Source organism: Cervus canadensis, chromosome 33 (assembly GCF_019320065.1).
Source record: "Cervus canadensis isolate Bull #8, Minnesota chromosome 33, ASM1932006v1, whole genome shotgun sequence".
Taxonomy (NCBI): Eukaryota; Metazoa; Chordata; class Mammalia; order Artiodactyla; family Cervidae; genus Cervus; species Cervus canadensis.
The window spans coordinates 19,636,718-19,662,517 of NC_057418.1; the positions used below are offsets into that span (position 1 = coordinate 19,636,718).

Here is a 25,800-nt window from a genome sequence, read left to right on the forward strand (position 1 = left end):
GTGATGTAATCAAAGACTTCAGTTTGATGTAGGTTTGTCCTATATTCAAGATACTAACTTTAAAGAATGAGCCCAATAGCTGTGAAGATGAGGAGATGGAAAGATTGTATTATATCACATATCCAGACTAAGTCTTATGCCTCTTGTTGTCCTTATCTGCAACATCTTCTTTCTGAGAAATGACTGCTTCTCTTAAAAAAGCCTAACCCTTTCCTATGAGCCTAAGAAATAATTAACAGAATTTAAAAGGCTTCCTTGAAGTGAGAGCTTCAAGCACTCAAAGATATTATATCAAGTAAGTACAAACTTTTTAAAAAGCTGAAAATAAGATTTACTTTCCACCCATAACATTATTAATTATATTTTAATTATCTTAGTCTCTAGATTTAGTAATAAAAACATTCACTCCTATCTTGAAGATCAATTGATAGAAATAAGAATGAATCAGATATTCTTCAGAACTTTAAAAGTGCATTTTATTTTTCAGCAAAAATGTCAAGGAAGTTAAGCTTGCCTACTGACCTAAAGCCTGACTTAGGTAAGTAAAATAAATGAAAATATGCAGTAGTTAAAATCTCTTTAATGGGAAGACAAAAAAGTCAGGAAATTTAAAATGACCATAGAATAGATTTTCACTGAAAATTAAGTTTAAAATGACTGTTTAAGGAATAATAGCCTTTTGGATGTCATCTGTATATTATAAAATAATTATAAATGTAAGCAAACCAAAATAATATGTTTACTCAATCCTCTCGTAAAGTATCCTTTAGATACTTTAAACAAAATTCAGTGTAAGATTAAAATTTATGTGATTTTTAGATTAATTTCTATTAGCTATCTGAAAACTTATCTTGAGCACTATGATTTATTAACTTATTTTTATGAGAGTAATATTTTCAAAATATATGACTGGTTTTCTGTATTACAGTGAATCTCATGTCAAGAATCAATATTACTTTTTGATGATAAGTTGGGAAATATTTGTTTCTCTGTAGTACTTTATATACAACCTATCCATTAGGAAAGCAGAGTGAATATATCTCGCATATTCCTTTTGTTTTATATCCAGCTCCAAAACAGCTTCCTGATATTCCAGAATAATATTCCAAAATAGGGAAAAATGATGTTTCAATAAAGATTTAAAGATTTCACATAGTACATATAAAGCAGATATCTTTTAGAAATTTCTATTGCTTTTATTTGAATAACTGCATATGGATGGTTTCACCCATGTTGTCTTAGAAACTAGATTTGCTCCTTTGTATTTGCTCACCCACCTCATCTTCTCACTTTTAATTCTCTAGATTCCTTGACTATGTTTTTATGTATAATAGAGACTTAGATATTGGTCCATTTCACCTTACTGATTTTAGCATTTCCAAACCATGGTCTTATCTCAGTAGTGATAGAAAATGTGTTACTATGAGTAGGCATAATATCATCCACTGTCATCAGGAAGAGTTTCCATTCCTGAACATAGGAAAGACAGTCCGGTAGGGCCCTGTAGTAACACTGGTGTTAAGGGACCCAGAGAAAGTTCTAGAATGCAGGATAACGTGTTTTGAGAAGAGGGTAGTTCCCTTCGCTATAAAAATGAAATATGCAATTTGAACACAAGTGTATCTGAAGCTAACCTTATTCATTTTTCCTCCCAACAAGAGTATCCAGAGTTTTCTTCAGACTCTTAGAGTCCCAGAATTTCAGTAACACTAAATACTATTAGTTTAATTTTTGTGACACTATGATTTTGTGTCATTTAGTATCTACAAATCTGAGAAAACACATGTAGGAGTACTTTTTTAAAATCAGTAAAATATGATATCAATTTAATTTTAAAAGAATATTCACACTTAGGTACTATTTAAGTATTTTAATCAAAGTGTGTGCTGGGAGAAGGCGAGGGTGGGATGTTCAGAGAGAATAGCATTGAAATAAGTATACTATCAAGGGTGAAACAGACCACCAGCCCAGGTTGGATGCATGAGACAAGTGGTCAGGGCTGGTGCACTGGGAAGACCCAGAAGGATGGGATGGAGAGGGAGGCAGGAGGGGGGATCGGGATGGGGAACACATGTAAATCCATGGCTGATTCATGTCAATGTATGACAAAAACCACTACAATATTGTAAAGTAATTAACCTCCAACTAATATATATTAATACATATATTATGTATATATATAATAAAAGTAAATGGAAAAAAAAAAACAACAAAGCCATATTGTACAGCACAAGGAAATATAGTCATTATTTTGTAATAACTTTAAAGAGAGTTTATCCATAAAACATTGAAACACTGTATTGTGTACTTGAAACTAATATAATACTATAAATTAGCTGTACTTCAATAAAAAAAAAAAACTCAGAAGAAAAAAGACAAAGTGTGTGCTCCGTACTTTTATAGATTATCTTTCTTTATTCAGCTTATCTTTTACTGTGTGCCCGTGTATTTCAATGCCCTAAGCTAATTGCTACTTAATTTAATACATGCATTGAAACAATACCTATATTGCCTAAATAATTTCCCTTTAAGGTCATCATGCTACTGAACTATTTTTTGGTAGAGATTCTTAACTGGTAATTATTTTACACTGGCCAGAGGCTTCCCTTGTGGCTCAGCTGGTAAAGAATCCGCTCGCAATGCGGGAAACCTGGGTTCGATCTCTTAATTGGGTAGGTCCCCTGGAGAAGGGAACGGCTACGCACTCCAGTGTTCTGGCCTAGAGAATTGCATGGACTATAGTCCATGGGGTCGCAAAGAGTCTGATGACTGAGCGACTTTCACTTTCAGAGAGTCACTGGGGGAAAACAACTATTATCAGTAGGCTCAAACTGCCAAATGTTGCCCTGTAGTGGTAGTAACAATTCATGAACTGCTAAGATTCTAACTTGTTTTCAAACAGTTCCAGACACGTAAAATTAGCAACTTAGTTTTGTAAGTTCAAAGTTGATTCTGATTCAGTTCATTTTCCCATATTGATCTAGCTATAGGAGTTTCTTTGATAACCTAATTTTTATAGAGAAGTCATATAATAAAAATGCAGTTGTAGTTTATAAACTTTATATCGTTAGTCTATTAAATTAAAATGTTTTGTTGGCCTGTGAATTAACATTTGAATTAAGATTGTTGTGAATCACCTATTGTAATTTTAATAGATAACAGTAAAAGCTTTTATGCAGCTTAATTTTTATTGAAATTCACAATATCAGATTTTCTTATATATTTTTTAATAGAATATGTATATTCTTATATATTTTCTTATATCACTGATTTACATTTACACTTATATCACTAAGTCCCAACTGATAATATAGGTCAGTATGTGTGTTCACCTTGTATGTGTCTGTCTTATTAAAATATTTTTATCAAAAGAAAATTTTAAATTTCTGTTATTTTATTGTAATAACTGTGGAAATCTGAAGAGTTAAGATTGGCATCACTGCCATGTTACACTTATCCAATAATGAGCTGTCATTTGTTTTATTTATATTAACTAGTTCTTTTCTCCTGTGTCATAATCGGTAACAGGAAGCACAATCCCAGGCAAAAGAAGAGCGTTTTTAGAAACTATAGTTGGAAATAATCCATGTTGCTGTCATAACTAGTGGCTTTATTATTTTCTAGGCTAACTATAATCGAAATTATGTTGTATATAATTATTTGGGGGGAGAATTTTTTTAACTTATGAATCCAAATTTAACCATAAGAAGCTTTTGTGGAGGTGTAAGTAGGATTCAGTAATACCTTTTTTAATTCAATGAAATACAGTTTAGAAAACGTGAACGTGTTTTTCATTTTTCACAGTATTATGAAGTCATTTCCTTCACAATAGCATTGAAAACATACAAGTTGAGGAATGACTTATTAGATGTGAAGAGTAGAAGCTACTGGAAAGTTTACTATATCCCAGTAGTGTAGCAGAAACGCGTTGCTCTAGATACTTGGAACTCTAGGTCTGTCTTCAGCAAGTATCAATTGACTACTCTCATATGCAAGGCACTATGCTAAATTCTGCAGGGAGTCAAATGCCCTTGTTCTCAAGAAATTTTCAGTCACATTAGAACAAGGCCCAAGACATGTCAGAAATAAGTACAGAACAAATGTGCTATTAGTGCCATGGGGGAGATAAAAAGCTATCAAGATTCAAAAGAGAAAAACTATAGATGGTTTTAGGAATCAGGATAAACTTCATGAGGATGACAGTACCTGAGATGGAGAATAAAGATCATCTAGGTGGGTAGCAATAGGAAAGAAAAAGCATAGGCAAGTACCAAGTATGTTTGGAGAACACTGAACGGCTTGGTTTATTTCCCACAGTGAACTGAAGCAGGGCAGCACTGGCAGAAGGGGCCAGGATGGTAGGCTGAAGATGTTTTGTGGAGAATTTTATAAACCTGAGTAAGACTATAAAAGGAACCATTGTTGATTTTTAAGGTAGAGGTGATAGAATTAAAAGTGTACTTTGTAAAATTTGAGTTGTGATAGAACAATGACAGAGTGAAGGTGGGGAGGTCTCTTGGGAATTGTAGATAAAGGGTGATAAAGGCCTGGTCATGGGACTTGATTGGTACTGGAAAGAAGAAGATGGAAATATTAGAATAATGTAGGACTTGTCATCCCATCAGAGATATACAGTTAAAGTGAAAGGGAAGAACCAAAAATGCAACTCATGTCAAATGTTGTTCCCGAGGAGAATGGGGTTGCTGTCAATATAAGTAGTACTATTAGAAGAATTTAGAGGCTTGGGGAAATGGTGTGTTTTGATTTTGCCTAGTGAGCCATAACAGGAAAAAATTTCATGGAGAATTTGGAAATGCATTCCAAAAGGAAAGGGGCCAGAGCTTGAAACAAACTTAAGGTTGGTCACAGAGGGGAAGGTAACTGTAGACAAGAGAGGGCTTATTAGTAGAATTTATAAGTATCCCTGAATATACCTGGGGTCGAGTTAAGAATGAGCCAGGTGCTGGTTGTCCAGGTTAATGGAAAATGCCTTAGTTGAATGTTGATTCCAGTTAAAATAGCATTTAAGAAAAATAAAAGCTAAATGTTCATGGATGAAGGCTTTCATATGGACAGATTTGAAGAAAAAAAGTCCATCATACAATAAATTTGAAGGTAGAATCAGAGTACTTATAAATGCATTTTTTTAAATGTAGAAAATTGAAAATACCAACTTTGCTAGTACTGCCTAGTCGTGAACTATATTATACCAAAGGAAGAGGCAGCACATGAGAAAAGATGGTGGTGGTGGTTTAGTCGCTACGTCATATCCAGTTCTGCGACTCCATGGACTGTAGCCTACCAGTCTCCTCTGTCCACGGGATTCTCCAGGCAAGAATCCTGGAGTGGGCTGCCATTTCCTTCTCCATGAGAAAAGGTAGTAATGACTACAGTTGGAAAAGCAGCCAAGATACCAGCAGAGAGCTACACCAAAACTGCAGAGGTCATGCATCCGAAAACCCCTTGGCTGCCCCGAGCCCAGTTCTCACAAGTGTGGATTTTTCCCTTTGTGTTTTATGTATGAGCAATGGGCAAAATTGTTAGCATAAAAGTAAATTGTTTTTCTTTTCAATTAAAATGAAATATGCTGTAGATTTTTCTCTTTTTGCAGATTAATTATTTGACAAAATTTATAACAAACTAAATGGGCTTCCCTGGTGGTTCAGACAGTAAAGAATCCACATGCAATGCGGGAGACTTGGGTTCAATCCCTGGGTTGGAAAGATCCCCCGGAGAAGGGAGTGGCAACCCACTCCAGTATTCTGACCCGGAGAATTCCATGTACCATATGGTCCATGGGGTCGCAGAGTTGGACATGACTGAGCGACTTTCACTCACTTATACCAAACTAAAAACATGATTATTTTATAACCTGAGTAATCTCACAGCATTTAAAATCATTTCAGACATAAAAGATAATTCCTTCAGCCGATCACGGAGCTCAAGTGTAACCAGCATTGATAAAGAATCCCGGGAAGCAATCTCTGCTCTTCATTTCTGTGAGACTTTTACTCGAAAGACAGATTCAGCCCCTTCCCCGTGTCTGTGGGTCGGCACCACGCTGGGAACAGTGCTGGTCATCGCACTGAACCTTCCCCCAGGAGGAGAGCAAAGGCTTCTTCAGCCAGTGATTGTGTCTCCGAGCGGTATGTATGCGCTGCTGCTGGACTGCCCTTGAAAGTTCGCTTTACTATAGTTTAATAGAAGCCTTTGCTTTTCATGTTTGAATCAGTCTAAGAATTCTGAATGGAGATAGTTACAGTCTTTTGCTTTTAATTGAAGGAATACATGGATTAAGAGACCAGAATATCATTTACTTATACAGCCAATCAAGTTTTGCATTTTTTTAAATGTTAGGATCATGTCTAAAATGATTACTACATAAGAAAATGAAAACAAAATACTGTTGTTCTGTCGCATTCTAGGATACCTTGAAATAGTATGTTCTGTAAGCAGAAGGATGGTACATATTTAGTTTTAGGGAAAAAACAGAAAAGTTTTTTAATACACTTAGCTACTTTTAATCTCTAAGCGTGAAGTCTTAAGATTGTCTTTCTTCTTTGAAGAATTAGAAAAGGTAATTTAACAAAAAATTTTAAGAAGAAAAGATTTATACTGTTCCTATATTAAAAATGAGGGGAAAAAAGAAAGCATGATTTTGCTCTCTAGTATATTCCTTGTTTATATATTATACATATAAATTTTCTAGTAGCCATATTAAAATGGCAAAACAAACAAGTGAAATTAATTTTAGTATAACCAATTTCATTTAGCCCAGTCTATGCAAAATGCTAAATCATTTTAGCATGTAATCAGTATTTTTATATTATTGAGTTATTTCCTATATTTCACTCTTACAGCATGCCACAGTGTGGACGAGCCACAGTTCACATGGCTAGGCGCTGGGCTGCGATATTGGACCTTGCAGCCCTAGATGCCATCTACTTACATTCAACAGTAGTACACTTGCCAGGTGTGAATATGAGACCTAGCTCTAGACATCCCAGCATTTATCAGTTTGGTAACACTTATTGAGATCTTTTTCCAGATTCAGATATCAAGCTTGAGGTTTGAATGCTGTCAGCGAGCCAGTATACAGTTTTGGTTCAGTATATATTCTACATATTTTTGAGCGTCTAGTATGTGTCAGAGTTGGAATAAACGTATTTACTGTCTGGAGTAAAATGCTTTTTATTTACTGAAATTGCAATTGTAGGTACGATATTGAGGTTAAAGGGGGCGATCCTGAGAATGGCCTTCCTGGACTCTACAGGCTGCCTAGTGCCACCTGCCCATGAACCCTGGAAGGAACACAATGTCCCTGAAGAAAAGGATGAGAAAGAGAAAGTGAAGAAAAGAAGACCTGTCTCTGTATCTCCCTCCTCTTCTCAGGAAATCAGTGAAAACCAGTATGCAGTGATATGTTCTGAAAAGCAAGCAAAAGTGATCTCATTGCCAACCCAGAACTGTGCTTACAAGCAGAACATCACAGAGACCTCATTTGTGCTTCGTGGAGACATTGTATCGTTAAGCAACAGCATCTGCCTTGCCTGCTTCTGTGCCAATGGACACATTATGACTTTTAGGTAAGAGACACATTATGACTTTTAGGTAAGAGGTTTTTTGTTTGTTTTTTAAACACAAACACAGCATTTTCTCCCCTCAGAACATAATATTGCAGAATTGTATTCAGTTTGGAAGAAGTGCTTTTAATTTGCTTACAGTCATATACACTGAGAATTTATTTTCATTCAGTTACTAGTGAACACGTACATGAGGAAAAGAAATCAGTTTTATCTCCCACTCAGGTACACTAAATCATGAGGTTTAGAAGGTCCCTGCCATTTTTACTTCCTGTAGTATTTGTTCAAAACTAAAGCCTACCTGTCTGTTAACAAGTTTTTCATTGTATTCTCAAGTTTGCCGAGTTTAAGGCCTCTACTGGATGTGTATTACTTGCCTCTTACCAACATGCGGATAGCCAGAACATTCTGCTTCACCAACAACGGACAAGCCTTGTATCTTGTCTCACCTACAGAAATCCAGAGACTCACTTACAGTCAAGAAACCTGTGAGAATCTTCAGGTACATAACAAAACTATCACTATCATTTCTTCAGAGGTAAAATATTTTCTAAGGTCCCTTATATTATCCATCCCTTCTACTCCATGAGAAAATTCAAAGCTTTTCTTGAGAACTTGAGAGCATATGCTTTGATATTGGTAATAAAGTATCTTCATCAGATTCCTGTTATAAGAGGGACTCCATCTCATCATTCCATATTTTTTCTCGCCAGTGATGTCAAAGAAATACAAAATACTACATCTGTTTTATACCACTCTCCACACAGAATAAATATTTATTATATAGAAACAAAAGAAAAAATCCTTTTTAAAGACATATGTTGATGTGAAAATAATTATATCTATTTTAGGACAAATTGTTGTCATTCCTTCTCATATGCTCTATTCAAAGGATATATACACATTATCAGGAGAAATAAGATTTGATAATTTTCCTCTAAATATTTTTGTTGATCTATTTGTGAGAGATTACACAATCTTTATAAAACTGTATCTTTTAAAAGTATTGAGTGCTTTATGTGCTTGTATATTTGTTGGAAATGATCAGTTTAGCTTGAACTTTTTAAATAAAAGTGCTCTTTAAATATTAGAGCTAAAATATTCATTGATATTTAGAGAAACCATTACCTAAGGGAACTTTATTGTGGAAGTTTTTAGTTAGTTAGCCATATTTTGCTGGTTTATAAACTTTAATTTGTGACTTATTTTTAGAATATGAGCTTTGGAGTCAAGAAGAATGAATTTAAGTCCTAGCTTTGCTAGTTACACAGTTATGTGACCTGAGACAAGTTAGTATGTCTGAACTTCATTATATTTAAAATGAGGATAAAAATACCTAATGTCATAGGATCTGTTGTGGATTAAAGGAGACAGTACACATAAAGTTCTTACCAGCACAGTGCTCAGTAGAAAGTATGTGCACTCACATGTTAGTGGTAGTATTTCAGTAAGCTAGACTATACTAGAAGCATACTCCTGATATTATAAACCCTGAGAGTGAAACAAAATTATAGTTATAACTGTACTACAATTAGAACTGTATTCTGGTAGCTCAGCTGATAAAGAATCCACCTGCAATGCAGGAGACCCCAGTTTGATTTCTGGATCAGAGAGAGCCCCTGGAGAAGGAACAGGCTGTCTACTCCAGTATTCTTGGGCTTCCCTGGTGGCTCAGGAATCCACCTGCAATGCAGGAGACCTGGGTTCAATCCCTGGGTTGGGAAGATCCCCTGGAGGAGGGCATGGCAACCCACTCCAGTATTCTTGGCTGGCGAACCCTCAGGGACAGAGGACCCTGGTGGGCTCCAGTCCATGGAGTTGCAAAGAGTCGGACACAACTGAGTGACTAAGCATATGTACCTAAAAGTTAAGTAGGAACATAGAAGATATAAAGACCAAAATTGAACTTGTAGAGATGAAAATGTATAGTGTTAGAGATGAAAAATATACTGGATGGAATTAACAACAGATTAGACATTAGAGAAAAAAAGATTAAGTAACTTGAAAGCATAGCAATAGAGAAAAACAATTGAGTGTTTATACTTGGAAAATTTATAGCACTAAAACATCTGTATTTGAAAAGACATGACATGTATGCTCTGTCATGTCCGATTTTGCGAAAAGAAGTTCTCATCAAATCAGTGACTTCAGCTTCCACCTTAAGAAACTGAAAAAGAAGAGCAAGTTAAACCCAAAGTAAACAGAAGAAAGAAAATAGTAAATATCCAAATGTAAATCAGTGAGATAGAAAACGTCAGTGAAGTAAAAAACTTGATCTCTGAAACCAATAAAATTGATCTCAAGCCAGACTGATTGTGAAGAGAGAAGTTAGAAATTTACCAGTATCAAGAGTGAGAGAAGTGACTTCTGTAGATTCCACAAATGCTAATTAAAATGGATAATAAGGAAATACTATGAACAGCTGTAGGCCAGTAAATTGAAAAACTTAGGAAATGGGCAAATGTCATGTGAGACATGTATTACCAAAGTTCAGTCAAGAAAAATATAGATAACCCAGAGAATACTATAGGAAAATTGAAGTTAGAAACCTTGGACAAAGAAAATTGAGGCCTCGGTGGCTTCTTTTGTGAATTCTATCAACATTTCAGGAAGAAATGGTACCAGTTCTATATAAAACTCTTTCAAAAATTAAAGAGGGGAAATGCTTCCCATCTTGTTAATGGTATGTTCATAGAACATGTTACCAAAACCAATGATTTTAAAATAAAATTACATATAGATCAATATTCTTTACAAATATACATGTTAAAATTCTAAGCAAAATTTTAGCAAATTGAACCTAACAGTATATCAGATGGATAATTCTGGTCATGATAATTCATAATAACCAAATAGGATTTATCCCAGGAATGTAGAGTTGACTTCACATTTATAAATCAATCTATGGAATTCACATTAGTAAATTTAAAAAACAAGAAGCAGTTGACAAAATTCAGCATCCATTCCTGACTAAAAAAAGTCACACAAGGTATAAATGGGAACTTAAAAGGCATCTAGGAAAATCTACACCTGATGTAATACTTAGTGTTGAGATAGTGCCGTGAATATTGGTGTTTTCATTTTCTTCAGCTATATACCCAGAAGTGGAATTGCTGGATCATAAGGTGGTTCTAGGTTTTTGGAGAACAGTTTTCCATAGCACCTGCACCAGTTCACGTTCCCACCAGCTGTGTACTAAACTCCCACCAGCAGTTTCCTTCCCTCCACATCCTTCCCAGCATCTGTTATTTGTGGACTTTTTGATGATAGCCATTCTTAAAGTAGCCAAGATATGGAAGAACATAAGTGTCCCATCAGCAGATGAATGAATAAAGAAAATGTGATAGATAAATAGATATACACACACATATACATACATATGATGGAATGCTATTTATCCAAAGTAAGAATTAAATTTTGCCAGTTACCTATATAGACATGGAAGGTATTACGCTTAGTGAAATAAGTCAGAGAAAGGCATACAGTGTATTATCACTTATATGTGGAATCTAAAAAATAAACAAATATATATAGTAAAACAGAAACAGACTCAGAGGTATAGAAAACAAACTAGGGATTACCAGTGGGCAGAGGGAAGGAAAGAAGAGCAATATAGGGGTGAGAGATTACAGCTATGTATGAAATAAATAAGCTATAAGGATGTATTGTACAGCATGGGGATTATAGTCAATATTTTATAATAATTTTATTTTTTTAACTTTTATTTATTTATATAAAATAAAATTTATTTATAACTAAGACCTGCTCCAGGTCTTAGTTCTATCTTCGTTGTAGTATGCAGGATCGATCCTTTAACTGCAGCATGTGGGATCTAGTTCTGTGACCGGGAATTAAACCCGGGCCCCCTACATTTGGGAGTACAGTCTCAGCCACTGGACCACCAGGAAAGGCCCAATTTTATAATAACTTTAAATGGAGTATGATCTATACAAATATTGAATCATTATGTTGTACATCTGAAGGTAATAAAATAAGTCAACTAATAAAATATTACAGTTCAGTTTAAGAAAAAAGTGATAAAGCGTATGCATTGACTCATTCATGAAATTAGTTTCCTATATTTTATCACTTATTTATTAACACAAATGACAAATGAGATACAGTTGTCTAACATCAGACAAGTATATTTGCTTCTGTACCTTCGTATTTTAGAGTAGTTTAAAAGTTCCAGACATTGTTTCAGATGTATTACTATTACTAGATGTAGAGAAATATCACAGATAATACAAATCTATTTAGATTTTACCAAAGTTTATTAGTCATTAAAGTTAATTGTTCTAAAGAGTATGTTTATCATAATTAAAATTTTTATTTAAATACAAATGAAAAGTATTTAAGATACTATTCAATGGTATGGAAATACATACTTTTTGTAACATCAGTATTCCTCTCCAAATCCTAATACTAACAGACTGTGCAGACTCTTTAAGAAATGCCTAATTTTAAACTTCCTTTAAAGATTTATGTTCACAGAGTTAATCTAAAGATAAATGACTTCATATTTTCTAATTTGTTTCATCTCCATGTGAAAGGAGATTTTTCTATTTAATGTAGACATCACTCAGTTTCTAATGTTGGCATTTTGTGTTATCTTTAACTCATTAAAGATAATCTTCCTTATCTTTAACCCTGGTAACATTCCTGAGAGGTAAGTATTAATGTTCGTTCTTTATAAAGTTAAGGAAACCAGTTCTCTGAGAGACTGATTTGCCTAAGATCCCTCTGCATGTAAAAGGCAGAGGTGAGAATCAAACCCAGGTCCATGTGGTTCCAATTTATACTCATCCCAGTACACTATAGTGACTCTTAATTTACAACTATAATCTCTGCATTTTAAATATCCTACTTTATACTTATAAAATTACATGATCATTAAACACTAATTAAGAAGAGTAAACCACAATTCTGAAGTGAGGTAAATTTGAAAGAGCATATTTTTATGCTGTGACTCTATATATGTCTATATATGTCTTACTATTGACTTAGCATAAAAGACACTCAAATGGTAGCTGTTTGCAGTTTGTTGTATCAACTTAATAAATGCAGTTTAAATTACAATCTTCAGAATATTGTATAAAAAAGATTGGAAATATGTCTAAAATCACCTCTGTTATACAGGCAAATGTAAATTTGAATTAAATAATAGGTATTACTATATTCTGTGGTGGATTTTAACAGGTTTGATTTATTGACTTTAGGGAGTTTTTCATTCTAGTTTTACTCCACTTTATAGAAATCCAGAGGAAAGAAAATTTAAATGTAAAGCCTTCAATCCACTTCAGCCTTATAAATGAAACTCTGTGTTGTATACCATTAACATTATCTCCTTTCATTCATAATCTGGTTGGGGAGACAACATTAATATGGGTATATCTGGGAATTCCCTGGTGGTCAGTGGTTAAGACTCCATGCTCTCCCTGCTGAGGGCCTGGCCTCAATCTCTGGTCAAGGAATTAAGATCCCACAAAACAAAAGGTGCAACCAAAAAATGAAAAAAAGAAATATGGATATATCTAAAAGTAAAATCTTGGGACATCCTTTATTAACTTGCTTAGCCCAGCTCTAAGAAAGAAACTCTATAAAATACATATTTTTAGCTCCAACTGTAATGTAATATCAGACAGAACTACCTGGAACCAATTGTGTACTTGTCATTTCTATCACAGCTACTTCTCTTTACGGGGCAGAAATGCAATCCCAAGCCTCACTATACTTTTATTTTGCTTGTAAAGGTTCCCAGAGTTGCCTTGTAAATAATATTACTACCATCCTTCTTTTATAGAAACTTCTCTTCTCTCTTTATGTCTCATCTACAAAGTGAGTAAAATGTCAGCAGTTTTTCTTGTCTGCTGACTTACCTTTACCGTTTCTGTACTCTGAAGAATATTGACAAAAATTTCAGGAAAATGTGACAGTTTAGAAAGAAGCCTTTCCATCTCTCAGGCAGATTTCTGGAATTCTAGGTGTATGTTGGCATAATTCTGTTCCAGCATATGTTTATGAAAAAAGATGTGTGTCTTTGTAAACTACTAATTTTCTGACTCAGCTATCATTACACTAGACTTTTCAATTTGCTAATATATTTTCTTCTTTCTAATGTAAGAAGACCTAGTTATTAATACAGTTACCAATTTTTGATAATACGAGTTATAGTTATATGAACACTTTATCATAAAGATTGAACTCTCCTCACAGTTTAAGCTTAAATCATCTTTGCTTAAAATGTGAAGAAAGTAATCTAGCCAAAGTGGCAAACAAGTTACTCTTAATCAAGTTAGTCTTAATAACTTATTGTTTGACCAAATCAGACTGTTCTAGATCTGATCATTTGAAATGTGCTCATTAATTGTGAACCTCAACAGCTAATGTTATAAGTTTTAGTTAAAGAGTTTACAGTGCTAGTTTTGTGGTTATAGTTTAGTGTCCCTGAAACTTTAACAATTACAATTTGTTTTGATTTTAAAGGAAATGTTGGGTGAACTCTTCACTCCTGTAGAAACACCTGAAGCACCAAACAGGGGATTCTTTAAAGGCTTGTTTGGAGGTGGTGCACAATCTCTTGATAGAGAAGAACTGTGTAAGTTGATTTATTTAATTTGGATAATATATCTATAAAACAAACATTCAAGCCATGTAAATTTTTCTTATGTGTATAAATTTATGTTCACCTTTTTCCTCTCTGTCACGACAATTGATGGATCCATCTTTTAGCAAAATGCATAAAATTGTTTTCTGTCATATTCTAACTCAAATCAGGGGAATATTTTACTCAGCAAATCAAAATCAGCATGGCTTCAGGCTAAAAAGGAATAAGCTTTAAGTGAGTAATTTGAAAATATTTTCTAGCTTTCGTTAAATATGATTTTTATTATTATTTTAATTCTGTAATGGACTTTAGTTGATAACATTAACTTCGAAAAAGTTTTTATGTTAACATTTATTTTATCTTACAAAACCTCCAGAGCTACTCTCATTGCACTTAGAAGATTATTTAAAATGTAACGTCTAGTTCATGTACTATCTTCCATAGAATTGGCACAAGTTGGAAATTGGTCCTTGAATGAACTAGTAAATCAATGCATGTTTCACCTTTCTTTCAAATAGGAGCTATTAGCTATTCTTGAATTATTATTTTCTTTTATTCTTTGTTTTTTACTAGAATATACTAGAATTCTCCTTTTCTGTTCAGTTTACTAGAAAAACTGTAAGATTAAATATTAGCAAATAAGAGTGTAGTACAGTTTCATTTTAAAAATTTATCCTAATGATTGGTCAGTCATCTTGGTAATGAGGATTGGTCAGTTTTAATTCATTTAAAAAATGAAGACTGTTCTTCAAGTCATGCTGCTAAGTCGCTTCGGTCGTGTCCGACTCTCTGCGACCCCATAGACGGCAGCCCACCAAGCTCCCCATCCCTGGGGTTCTCAAGGCAAGAACACTGGAGTGGGTTGCCATTTCCTTCTGCAATGCATGAAAGTGAGAAGTGAAAGTGAAGTCGCTCAGTCATGTCCAACTCTTAGCGAGCCCATGGACTGCAGCCCACCAGGCTCCTCTGTCCATGGGATTTTCCAGGCAAGAGTACTGGAGTGGGGTGCCATTGCCTTCTCTGTCTTCAAGTCATGGGGGACTGATAATTTAGAATAACATTCTTACCAAGATTAATTGATAAAGCTGTACAAAATTCAATTTTTATAAACATCAATGAGCTAATGATATAATGAAGACAATATACATGGGGAAAGGTGGTAAGCATTGCAACCTGAGGCCACTTTTGCCCTGGAGTACTTTGCTAATCTAAAGCAACAAGCTGAAATTCTGAACTGTGTTAGGACCAGCGAGATAGGCTTCCAGAATTGGCTCAGGTGGCAACCCTGATAAATAACGCGTCCTCTTTGAAAGGACCCCAACCAAGGGCCATAGCTTAAGAGTAAAACTGATGTGAGCATATACACAAATGAACATTTAATGAAGCCCTTATCAACTCGCTGCCCCAAACTTTGTAGTATATTCTAAATTTTATTTGGGAATTCAAAGGTCTCACCTCTTCTGTTTACCACTGTACTAGAGTCTTTAAACCAGGGCAGTTAGGCAAAAAGAGAAGATAGTTGGCATGCAGTTGGAATGGAAGGAATGAAACTGTCTCTCTTTGCAGATGACAGCCCTGCCTATAGAAAATTTTAAGGAAACCACACACATACACCGTGTTTCTAACTACTGGTGGTTAGGACTCAGCTCTTTCACTGCCATGGCCCTGGGCGCTCAATCCCTGGTTGGGGAACCAAGATCTTGCAAGCTGCACTGTGTGGCCAAAATAAATTTTTAATTAGAAAATTAAACACATTCTAGGCAATAAACAAGTTCAGCAAGATTTTAGGATACAAGGTCCATATAAAGAATCAATTGCATTTCTATACACTAGCAATGGACAAACCAAAAATTAAATTAAGAAAGGAGTTTCATTTATCAAAAAGATGAAATACTAGAACATACACTAAAAAATATGCTAAAAAATTCAAACATTGTTTAAAGAAATTAAGAAATAAATGGATTAATATCTACATTCATGGATTGGAAAATTTAATATTGCTGAGATGGCACTACTCCCCATGTTGATCTATATGTTCAACACAATCCCTGTCAAAAGTCCAAGCCGGTTTTTTGAAGAAAGAAATAAGCAGTTTCTGAGATTCATATGGAAATGAAAAGGATTCAAAATAGCCACCCACACACACACACACAAAAATTTTTTGTAAAGAAAAAAGATCCGAGTCACATTTTGATTTCCAATGTTGTTACAAATCAGGAATCAATCAAGATAGTGTGGTACAGGCATTAGGATGGATACATAGACCAATGGACAAGAATTGAGAGCCCAGAAATAAGCCCATACATGTGTGGTCAATTGATTTTCTACATGGATGCCAAGAAACTTCAATGGTGAAAGAGTGGTCTTTTAACAAATGGTGTTGGGACAGTGGATATCCACATGCAAGAGACTCCGACTCACACCATACACAAAAATTAATAACTCAAAATGGATCAAAGACCTCAATGTAAGAGCTAAAACTATAAAACTCTTAGAAGAAAACCTAAGTATAAATCTTTGAGACCTTAAATTACACAGTGGTTTCTCAGATATAACACCTAAATCAAAACCAACCAAAGAAAACAATAAATTATGTTCCAAAATTAAAAGTCAGAAAACATAATGATATCTATTGAGTCTAATAGCCAGAGTGTTAAAAAAAAAAATTCTTAAAATTTCTTTATTCTTCAGTTCAGTTCAGTTCATTCGCTCAGTCATGTCCGGCTCTTGCGACCCCATGAATCGCAGCATGCCAGTCCTCCCTGTCCACCACCAACTCCTGGAGTTTACTCAAACTCATGTCCATCAAGTCGGTGATGACATCCGGCCATCTCTTCCTCTGTCGTCCCCTTTTCCTCCTGCCCCCAATCCCTACCAGCATCAGGGTCTTTTCCAATGAGTCAACTCTTCACATGAGGTGGCCAAAGTACTGGAGTTTCAGCTTCAGCATCAGTCCTTCCAATGAACACCCAGGACTGATCTCCTTTAGGATGGACTGGTTGGATCTCCTTGCAGTCCAAGGGACTCTCAAGAGTCTTCTCCAACACCACAGTTCAAAAGCATCAATTTTTCAGCGCTCAGCTTTCTTCTCAGTCCATCTCTCACATCCATACATAACCACTGGAAAAACCATAGCCTTGACTAGATGGACCTTTGTTGGCAAAGTAATGTGTCTGCTTTTTAATATGCTGTCTAGGTTGGTCATTACTTTCCTTCCTATTCAACAATAAAAAGCGAAATAGTCCAATTTTAAATGGGCAAAGGATTTGAATAGACTTTTCTCCAAAGAAAACATACAAATGGCCAATAAACGCATGCAAAGATGCTCAATATCATTTGTCATTAGAGAAATGCAAATCAAAACCACAATGAAATACCACTTCACATTTACTAGGATGGTTGTATTCAAAAAGATGATCTTCTCAAGAATATGGAGAAATTGGAACCCTTACAAGTTGCTGGTGGAAATATAAAATAGTGTAACCTCTTTGGAAAACTATAGCAGTTTCTCAAAAAGTTAAACATGAAGTTACGTGACCCAACAATTCCATTACTAAGTGTACACCCAAGAGAATTGAAAACGTGTGTTCACACAAAAACTTGTACAAATGTTCATAGCAGCATTAGTCATAACAGCCAAAAAGTGGCGACAACTCAAATGTCCATTAACTGATGAATAGATAAACAAAATGTCACATATCCATATCCATACAATAGACTAGTACTCAGTTATTAAGAAGGATGAAGTACTGCCACATGCTACCATATGATTGAATCTTGACATTAAGTGAAAGAAGGCAGACACAAAGGCCACACAGTGTGTGAATCATTTGTATGAAATGTTCAGAATAGGAAAATTTGTGGAGACAGAGGAGATTATCGATTGCCAAGGACTGAGACGAGAGGGAAATGGAAAGTGACTGCTAATAATCATGCAGGTGTTTGGGTGTTTTGTTTTTGAGTAATGAAAATGCTTGAGAATTAGTAGTTGTACAGCCTTCTGAATAAACTTCAAGTTACTGAATTGTTTAGGAGCAAATGTTATGGTATGAATTACATTTCTAAAGAAGGAAATGTGTGCTGAAGTATGAGGGAATCTGAAATCAGTTTTCAACAGAATTTTGAAGACTTGCAGTCATGAGGCTGTTAGGTCATGAGGGTCTAGGTTGCAAAGGGAAAGAAAGCAATAAATTCCTGAGATCTGTTGAAGACAAATGTGATCTATTTGGTAAGCAACAAGATAAATGGATAGAAAGAAAGGAATGTGGTTATGTACAACTTTTGGAGACTGAAAAGAAATACTGAATAAATTCTACATTTTTCTTCTAAGCCTAAGGATAGTATTTTAAGTGTGAGGAAAGTACAGAGTGAATAAAACAAATACGTAAATTTAAATCTGTGTCTTTGAATTTAAATATCTTTAATTTATCTTTAATTTTTGGACACTTAAGAGTGATTTTTTTTTTACTGTTACTAAAGTGGTATCAGTATACCAATCATCCATTACAACAAATAATTGTCACTTTTTTTGCTCAAGTTCTACTATATGAACTGGAATGAAATATTTATTAGTGTATGTTGTATTTCTATATACTTGAAAAGTATCTAAAAGTTAATTGTTAAAACAAGCATGATAAAATACATAATAAATTACAAAGTAAAATATAAAAATACTTCAATTATATTGTCAGTCCAGTGTGTTTTAATGCTATCAGGAGATAGAATTTTATCTTAATTAAAGTTTTCATTTTCTGGGTTACTCTTCCATGTATCAAATCATTCAGTTGGAGAATCGTCCTCAGGAAAGGCTTCAAGGAGCCTTGCTCAGCACATCCCTGGCCCTGGGGGCATTGAAGGCGTGAAAGGAGCCGCATCTGGAGTTGTTGGGGAGCTCGCCCGAGCCAGGCTGGCACTCGACGAGAGAGGGCAGAAACTCAGCGACCTGGAGGAAAGGACTGCAGCGATGTTATCCAGTGCAGATTCGTTCTCTAAACATGCTCACGAGGTATGTCTGTCAGACAGATGCCTAAGCCAAAAAGGCTAGACACAGCAAATATGAAAATTGTGTTTTTATATCTGTTTTATTTTGACACATAGATTTTCTTCTCATATCCTCAGTATGGTTGCAAATTCCTAAATTTTGCCACTAGAGGGAATCATTACAAGACTCTCAGTAGCCTTTGGTCTCTTAACTGAAGATTATGAATTTTGAAGGAACCTGCTCCCCCTTCAGGCTTGTGTTAGACAAAACCAGTGGCTTTGCAGTAGTTACTCGGGGAATACAATAAAAACAAAGCTAATTTTCCTAAATTCCTCAGATTCTACTGCTAACTCCTCCTAGAAAAGAAAATAATTTGTCTCTTGATTCTTTAGGTAGATTTAATCCAGTGAAGCGATACTAAATGTGTCTGTAGACCAATTCACGCAGAGGAGTAATGTGCATTTTTGCAGTGAATTCATCTTGATAAACGAGGAAGCTGTGGTGGAGGTTAGAATCAGAGACTGTGAATTAAGGGAGCCCTCATTGGCCCTCTTACAAATACTCTTTGTTAGCCAGAATAACACCCTTGAAAAACTGATTTTTTTTTTTTTTAACCAAATTTAAAGTCTGTTAGGTGGAATGGAGTACATGTTTCTCATTTTGACAGGTCTGCCACTCCCTGATACTTTATACTGGGCTACTTCTCACATTTAGTTCCTAGCCTAGCCTTCAAAGACGTTCTGCTTTTATTACCTGAAGACACCATATTAAAGTTGTTTTTACATTTGAGTACCCAGTCTGTCAGTAATAGCTCTTCTTTAAACTTTAGGTCAAAAGCCATCTCTTCCTTGCTCAATAATGTTGACAGCTAGCATGTATGAAAGAGGTAACTTGGCCTAAGAGAGATTTTTCCAGGTTTTCAAAGAGATTTATGAGTCCTTGTATGAGACCCACACACCTCAGATAAAGGCTAGTGCCGTCACATCTAAGTCAAGACTTATGTTCACATAACTCTAAACCTGACTGTGATTTCTAAGGCATGTAACATTTCAGTCAGCCTCAGAATGTATCTACGGTCTAAATATTTAGCCAAGAGCTCAATCCCTAGCTGTTAGCTTTTCCCTTCTACCAAATGTTCCTCAGCCATATTTGAGAGTATAAAGAAGACAGTACGTTGAGTTGGTTAAATCATGGGTTTTGGATTAGACTACATGGGTTCAAATCCCAGTTTCACCACTGTGTTATCTTGGCTAACCTCTTTAAGCCTTAGTTTCTTCATTTGTAAAACAGGGAGACTAACAATGCCCAGCACATAGAGTTGTTGTGAGGATCAAGTGAATTCATGCAGGGAAAATGTGTTATACAAGTGCATGCCTCAGAGTCAGCTACTCCGCAAACTGTAGATGGCAGCAGTACTAATTTCAGCCTTTCCTTCTCCAGGTTCTTTAAGTGTTCTTTTTAATTCAGTTAAGAGAACTGAAAGTTACTTATTTTTTAAGTTATTAGCTTATGTCACCAAAGAATGCGCTGAGCTAAAATTTACTCATATCACGTCTTTTAAGAAATGTGAGGACCTGCTATGCTCGTCTTCATATAGTCTTTTTTTCCTTGAAACAGAACAGTTCTTATTTCTTGCGTTCAGTATAAATACTGAATATTAAAAACTGGAGAATGCTTCAGAATAATTTAATGTTTCAGAAAACTACAGAAACCAGTTTATAAATGTTATTCTGGCATTTTTAAAGCATGTTTTTTTCTTGTTTTCTCCCCTTTAGATGATGTTGAAATACAAAGATAAGAAGTGGTACCAGTTCTGATAACCAGAAACCCAGCTAAAGTTCAACGTCAGCCAGAAGGAAAAAGAACTTTCCTTTTTTGTGTTATTGATTTCACTTTAGGAAAGTTAACAAGAAGGGATGTTTGTCACTGGATACTGCTCTTTCCTAGCACAATCACGCCCTGTCTTACCTCAGTCGTGTGGCTTTAACTGAGGCGTGCTCACACACACTCAACGAGGAGTAGATGGTGCGGGCCAGCCATGAGCTGACAGCTTGGGAATTAGGATGCTGGTCACACGTTACAAATGAAGAAACAGAGGGATTTGAGGAGACATGGCAGGGACTATTCCTGGATCATTCCTGTATTAAACTTTCACATGCCAACAGATCCCGTGCTGTCCTATTTGCCATCAGTGTTTGACCTCTTGGAGGGAGAGGCAGTAAGTCAGAAGTCTCGAAGCTGAAACAGTTATGTTTGTGTCATCGACTGAAGTATAAACTGCTGTCTTGGCCTTTCCCTCCCTTCAACTGACTGGTCATCAGTATCATTAGTGAAGAAAAAAAACAAAAAACAAACTGTTTGTTACCATATCTTTAGACAGATAAGCTGAATGGTGGGCTTTAAATAATAAAAACATACACATAGTTGACTTGTGTATGGGCTACTCTTGGATTCTTGTTATTGTATACCTGTGTTTAGTCCATATTTTGTCAAAAGCAAAACAAGGCGATACATCACTTTTCATTGAAAAGAAAAGTGTAGAGCATGACTGAACTGCTCATCATTCTGGGAGTTTCCATGTAGTGACTGTGCGGTGTGGAAAGTGAGAAAAACCTCCATTGTGCTGAGGAGAATACTTCAGTGTCTCTTGTCATTGTGCTCATTAATTCAGCTAAAGGTGGATTTGACCAAAATACTTACCGGTTAAATTTGTGGAGATGTTGAAATCGGCTAAGTTTTTAATTTTGCTTGAATTTTTATAAAATGTTTAACCCAATGTACCTTTGCATTGTTTGATTAAAACTGCTTTAAAAAATGTTTCATTATTTCAGTAAAATGTTCAGCTCCCTTTAAAAAAAAAAAAACAACACCCTTTATTTGCTAACAGTTCCAGTACACTCAGGTGATGAGGCAATTAACTCTTAGTGCACATGCCGTCGCATGGAAAAACTCAAAAGCATCCATTCTCAATAATTATCTAAGAGTCTAGTCTGACCTACAAAGTATTTTCTGTAGAAATATACTATAAATCTGTACGTGTCCTTTCAAGGTTTTGAAAAACCGAAAAGGAAAATACATGCATTTTGGTAATTAAATTGTTTCTGTATTGGAGCATAAAGCAAATGAGACCATCAGTGGACAGTAAATGACTGGTACTAAAACTGCACACACAGTCAGAAAAGAGATAATGGGATGGACCTGGAAGTAGGTAAGCTCATTCTGCAGGCTCATCTGAGATTATTACCGATCGTTCTGAAAGCGACAAAGGATGAATAATCTAGAAGCATTATACTTAATGAAATTTAAAATATTTTCTTCTACAAAAGAAATAGTTTAAAACCATTTTCTTTTGTCATCAAGAGATAATCAGAGCACAAATTGATAGCAAACATGATGGTTGTTTTTCTATTCCATACAATCTAAAGGTATATATAGAACACCTTAATTTCACAAGTCTGTCTTGCGTTTTTCCTCTTTACTCTTTTCATTGATAAAGCTCTTATGTTTACATTTTATGACGTGCACTACGGGATATGAAAGTTTACATTAAAATTTACTTTGTCATTAGGGAGGGATTGAATATATGTGATAGAGATGATTGATCAAGCCAAAAGAAATATTTTTAAAATACAGTCATTTTCAAAAGTTTTTGAATTTGTAGGAAGACCTATGAGTAACATTTCTGTTTAGTTAATGCCAGCTTTATGATGAACATGTAGCAGTTTACAAATTGCTTAATTTGTATCATATATAATCTAATAAACCCATTGTTCCATGATATGTCACAGGAAGTTTTCAAAGGCCATTTTTTAAAGGTGCAGTTTCGTGTCATCAGTAAAATCAGTAGTTAATGGATTTGAAGTTGAGAAGCACTAAGTAAAGTGATATACATGAATGGTTGGTTCCCCATTCATGTGTAAGGGCACATTAGCTCCAATTATTTGATTTGCTATGTTGTTTTGTGTTAATTGTATATCAACTTAATTTTTATATCAACTGTCATTTTTCCTGTTGTATATAAAATGAATCAATCTTGTAATTATTTTCAAATAGAGAAGTAGATACATTTACCTGAGGTGGATTTTATAAGAAAACCTTGAATCAATATTTCGAGTTATTTTATTTCATTTTTAAATTAACCTACAAATTATGCACAGCAAACTAGAAACTCACGTAGGATTAGAAAGCTTGAAGTATTTTTGAAAATAGGAAATAAGCTTCTCAGAGTTATACTTGATTCAGTCTGTAGATAAGAGACAGTCTGCAGTAATAACTAACCCAGGGAATTTATTGTAATTTGAGAGGTAACATCTCTATTTTTTTTTTTCTAACACAAAAAGTTATAGTCACCAGCAAGCCAAGATTTCAGGAAAACAAACCAAAAAAAGTCAAAATAGAAAATATTAGAAAAATGAAAGATTTTTGTGTGCTTCCTCCATATCCTCAAACATTATTTTTTGTTGCATTTGTCCTTGACTCTAAAATCATTGAAGAATTCATTGATTAGCAGTCTGTCAGTAGGAGGTGGTTTCCCTATATGTACCACATAATCTGGTTCATTTCACTTTTCAAACCAAAATCCATATGTATTTGCTTTAGAAGTTTATTTGAAACTTTCTGATAACTTCTGTATATTACATCATTTGAAGTTTTGCATCATCTTAATTCCCTTGGTTTGCATTTCAATTGTACTGTTTCCAAAAATGGTTATAGATATAACTGAGCTATTGCTAACTTCTTAATTTGATTTTTTTATGGATGTGAAAAAATGCTGCTAATTGTCTGTTATTATGTGTAGTATATGACAATTTAAGTACAGAACTTTAAAGAAAGATATATCTCTTTTCCTTAGAACTTTTTAATTGTAGGTTTCTCTGAAGTTATTTTGTGTAGATATGTGTTTTAAACAAGTCTGAAAGTGTTACATAGTTTTTGATTACAGGAGTGATGGGAAAACAACTGAGGAAAGGAAAATACGTGAAAGACACCATGGACTTCACAGTTTTACCCTGAGTTCTATATTCCATATATGTTTTGCTTAAGGCATTTTCTCATGTGACATTAGAAAAGCTATATCCAAAGGTAAATTTTGTGTGGCAAAGATTTATTTTACATTTTAACTTTTGGGATTTTGTTTGTTTTTGCAAAATAAAGAGCACTGAACTTTAAACTTGAATTTTTTCTGCACTTTTTTAGGTAAAGAAGACTTTTTATTGTCATTGAATTCACATTTCTCCATTCAAATCAAGTGATACATATGTATAAAACATACCAAAATCATGAATATGCTGCTAGTTTAAACAATTAAACTGATCATAGTTTTAAAACCTTCAATAGGGTTTTATATAGTTTTCAAGGATAAAAAATAGTAAAATCATTTGCTGTTTGTTTCAGTGTTCTAGGTCTTAAATTATTGCAACACTTTCAGATTTGTTTTAAGATCATACAGTAACATGTTATATTTATACATACTGCTAGAGAATATACTTTTAGTTTTAAAATGGAATTTTTATAAATGTATTCTTTAATTTTAAAAATGGTGAACTTGTTAAGTTTAAGTCGAAGTACTTAAAAAGTATGTATATTATCCATACAAAAAGTTATGTTTTACGCTTATAATAAGAAATACTGGTATCTCATATCGAGATACAATTAATTTTAAAGAATCATACATCATTCAAAAGTCTTCACACATGACAGGAAAGATACCATTCCTCTGGTTAAAAGAAACCCTCTATTGAACATTTTCAAATATTAATTTTATTTTGGGGAAAATGCCCACAACAATAATTACAAGGTCTTTCTCAATACCTGCAGCTTGCTGTTGGATGCCTACCTTAACTATTGTTTTAAAATATATATATATATATATATTTAAAATAGTTTTCCAGATATTTTCTTCTACCTTTTTTAAAAATAAATTTCCAAAAATGAAAACAGAGTTTATGTATTTTTGTCAATGAAGGTTTTTATTTTGTAGTTTATAGAATTTGTTCCTTATCAGTTTGATACTTGATCAATACTCCTAGACTTTTTAATCTGTATTTACTTTGAAAAAGAGCATTTCTCTATCTTAAGTGTTCCCTTTTTGTTCTTTTCCCTTTCAGGGTGTTTGCCTTCTTGAATTGAAATTTATGCCCATAAATTTTTTTTTTTCATTTGAAATGAATGTGAAGATACTGTTTACAGTTTTTGTTAATTATACTTTTCATCACTCTGATCAATTTCTTGTAAAGTGCTATGGGGATTTTTTTTCCTGTGAATATTAATGATCTTAGTATACCACAGAAGTTTTAAAGGTTCTGTGGACAGAAAAGAGTGGTAACAATAACAAAGGGAATACTTTTGCTTACCTTTCTCAGCTGAATTAAATGGTTTTAATAACTTCCCAGTTATCAAGGTTATAACGTTGCTTTCTTCAGTTCCTAATAACAGTCTTAAACTATTAGACACAGCTCATTTACAGATGGAGTAGAGTGGTCCAGGACTATGTGTAATTGCTCTTTTTATTGCACTCTTTACATCAGAAAAATCATGAATGTCAGTTTTGCCAGTATTTCACAATGAGGCTTATAGGTTAAATTAAAATTTTATAGTGTATGAGATGTAAATAAATCAGTATTAATTTA

At 34.4% G+C, this 25,800-nt stretch overlaps 1 protein-coding gene across 4 annotated transcripts in view; it reads left to right on the forward strand.

The window, feature by feature from the left end:
- The window catches only part of STXBP5 (syntaxin binding protein 5), a 153,293-nt gene extending 128,952 nt beyond the window's left edge, over positions 1-24,341 (forward strand). For all 4 annotated transcript variants that reach the window (XM_043456790.1, XM_043456791.1, XM_043456792.1 and 1 more), the window contains 7 exons: positions 488-538; positions 5,907-6,146; positions 7,217-7,586; positions 7,920-8,085; positions 14,070-14,181; positions 18,975-19,195; positions 20,947-24,341. In XM_043456790.1, coding sequence (XP_043312725.1) covers positions 488-538; positions 5,907-6,146; positions 7,217-7,586; positions 7,920-8,085; positions 14,070-14,181; positions 18,975-19,195; positions 20,947-20,988 — 1,202 coding nt within the window. In that variant the 3' untranslated portion in view covers positions 20,989-24,341. The remainder of the gene's footprint in view (positions 1-487; positions 539-5,906; positions 6,147-7,216; positions 7,587-7,919; positions 8,086-14,069; positions 14,182-18,974; positions 19,196-20,946) is intronic.
- The last annotated feature ends 1,459 nt before the right edge of the window (positions 24,342-25,800 follow it).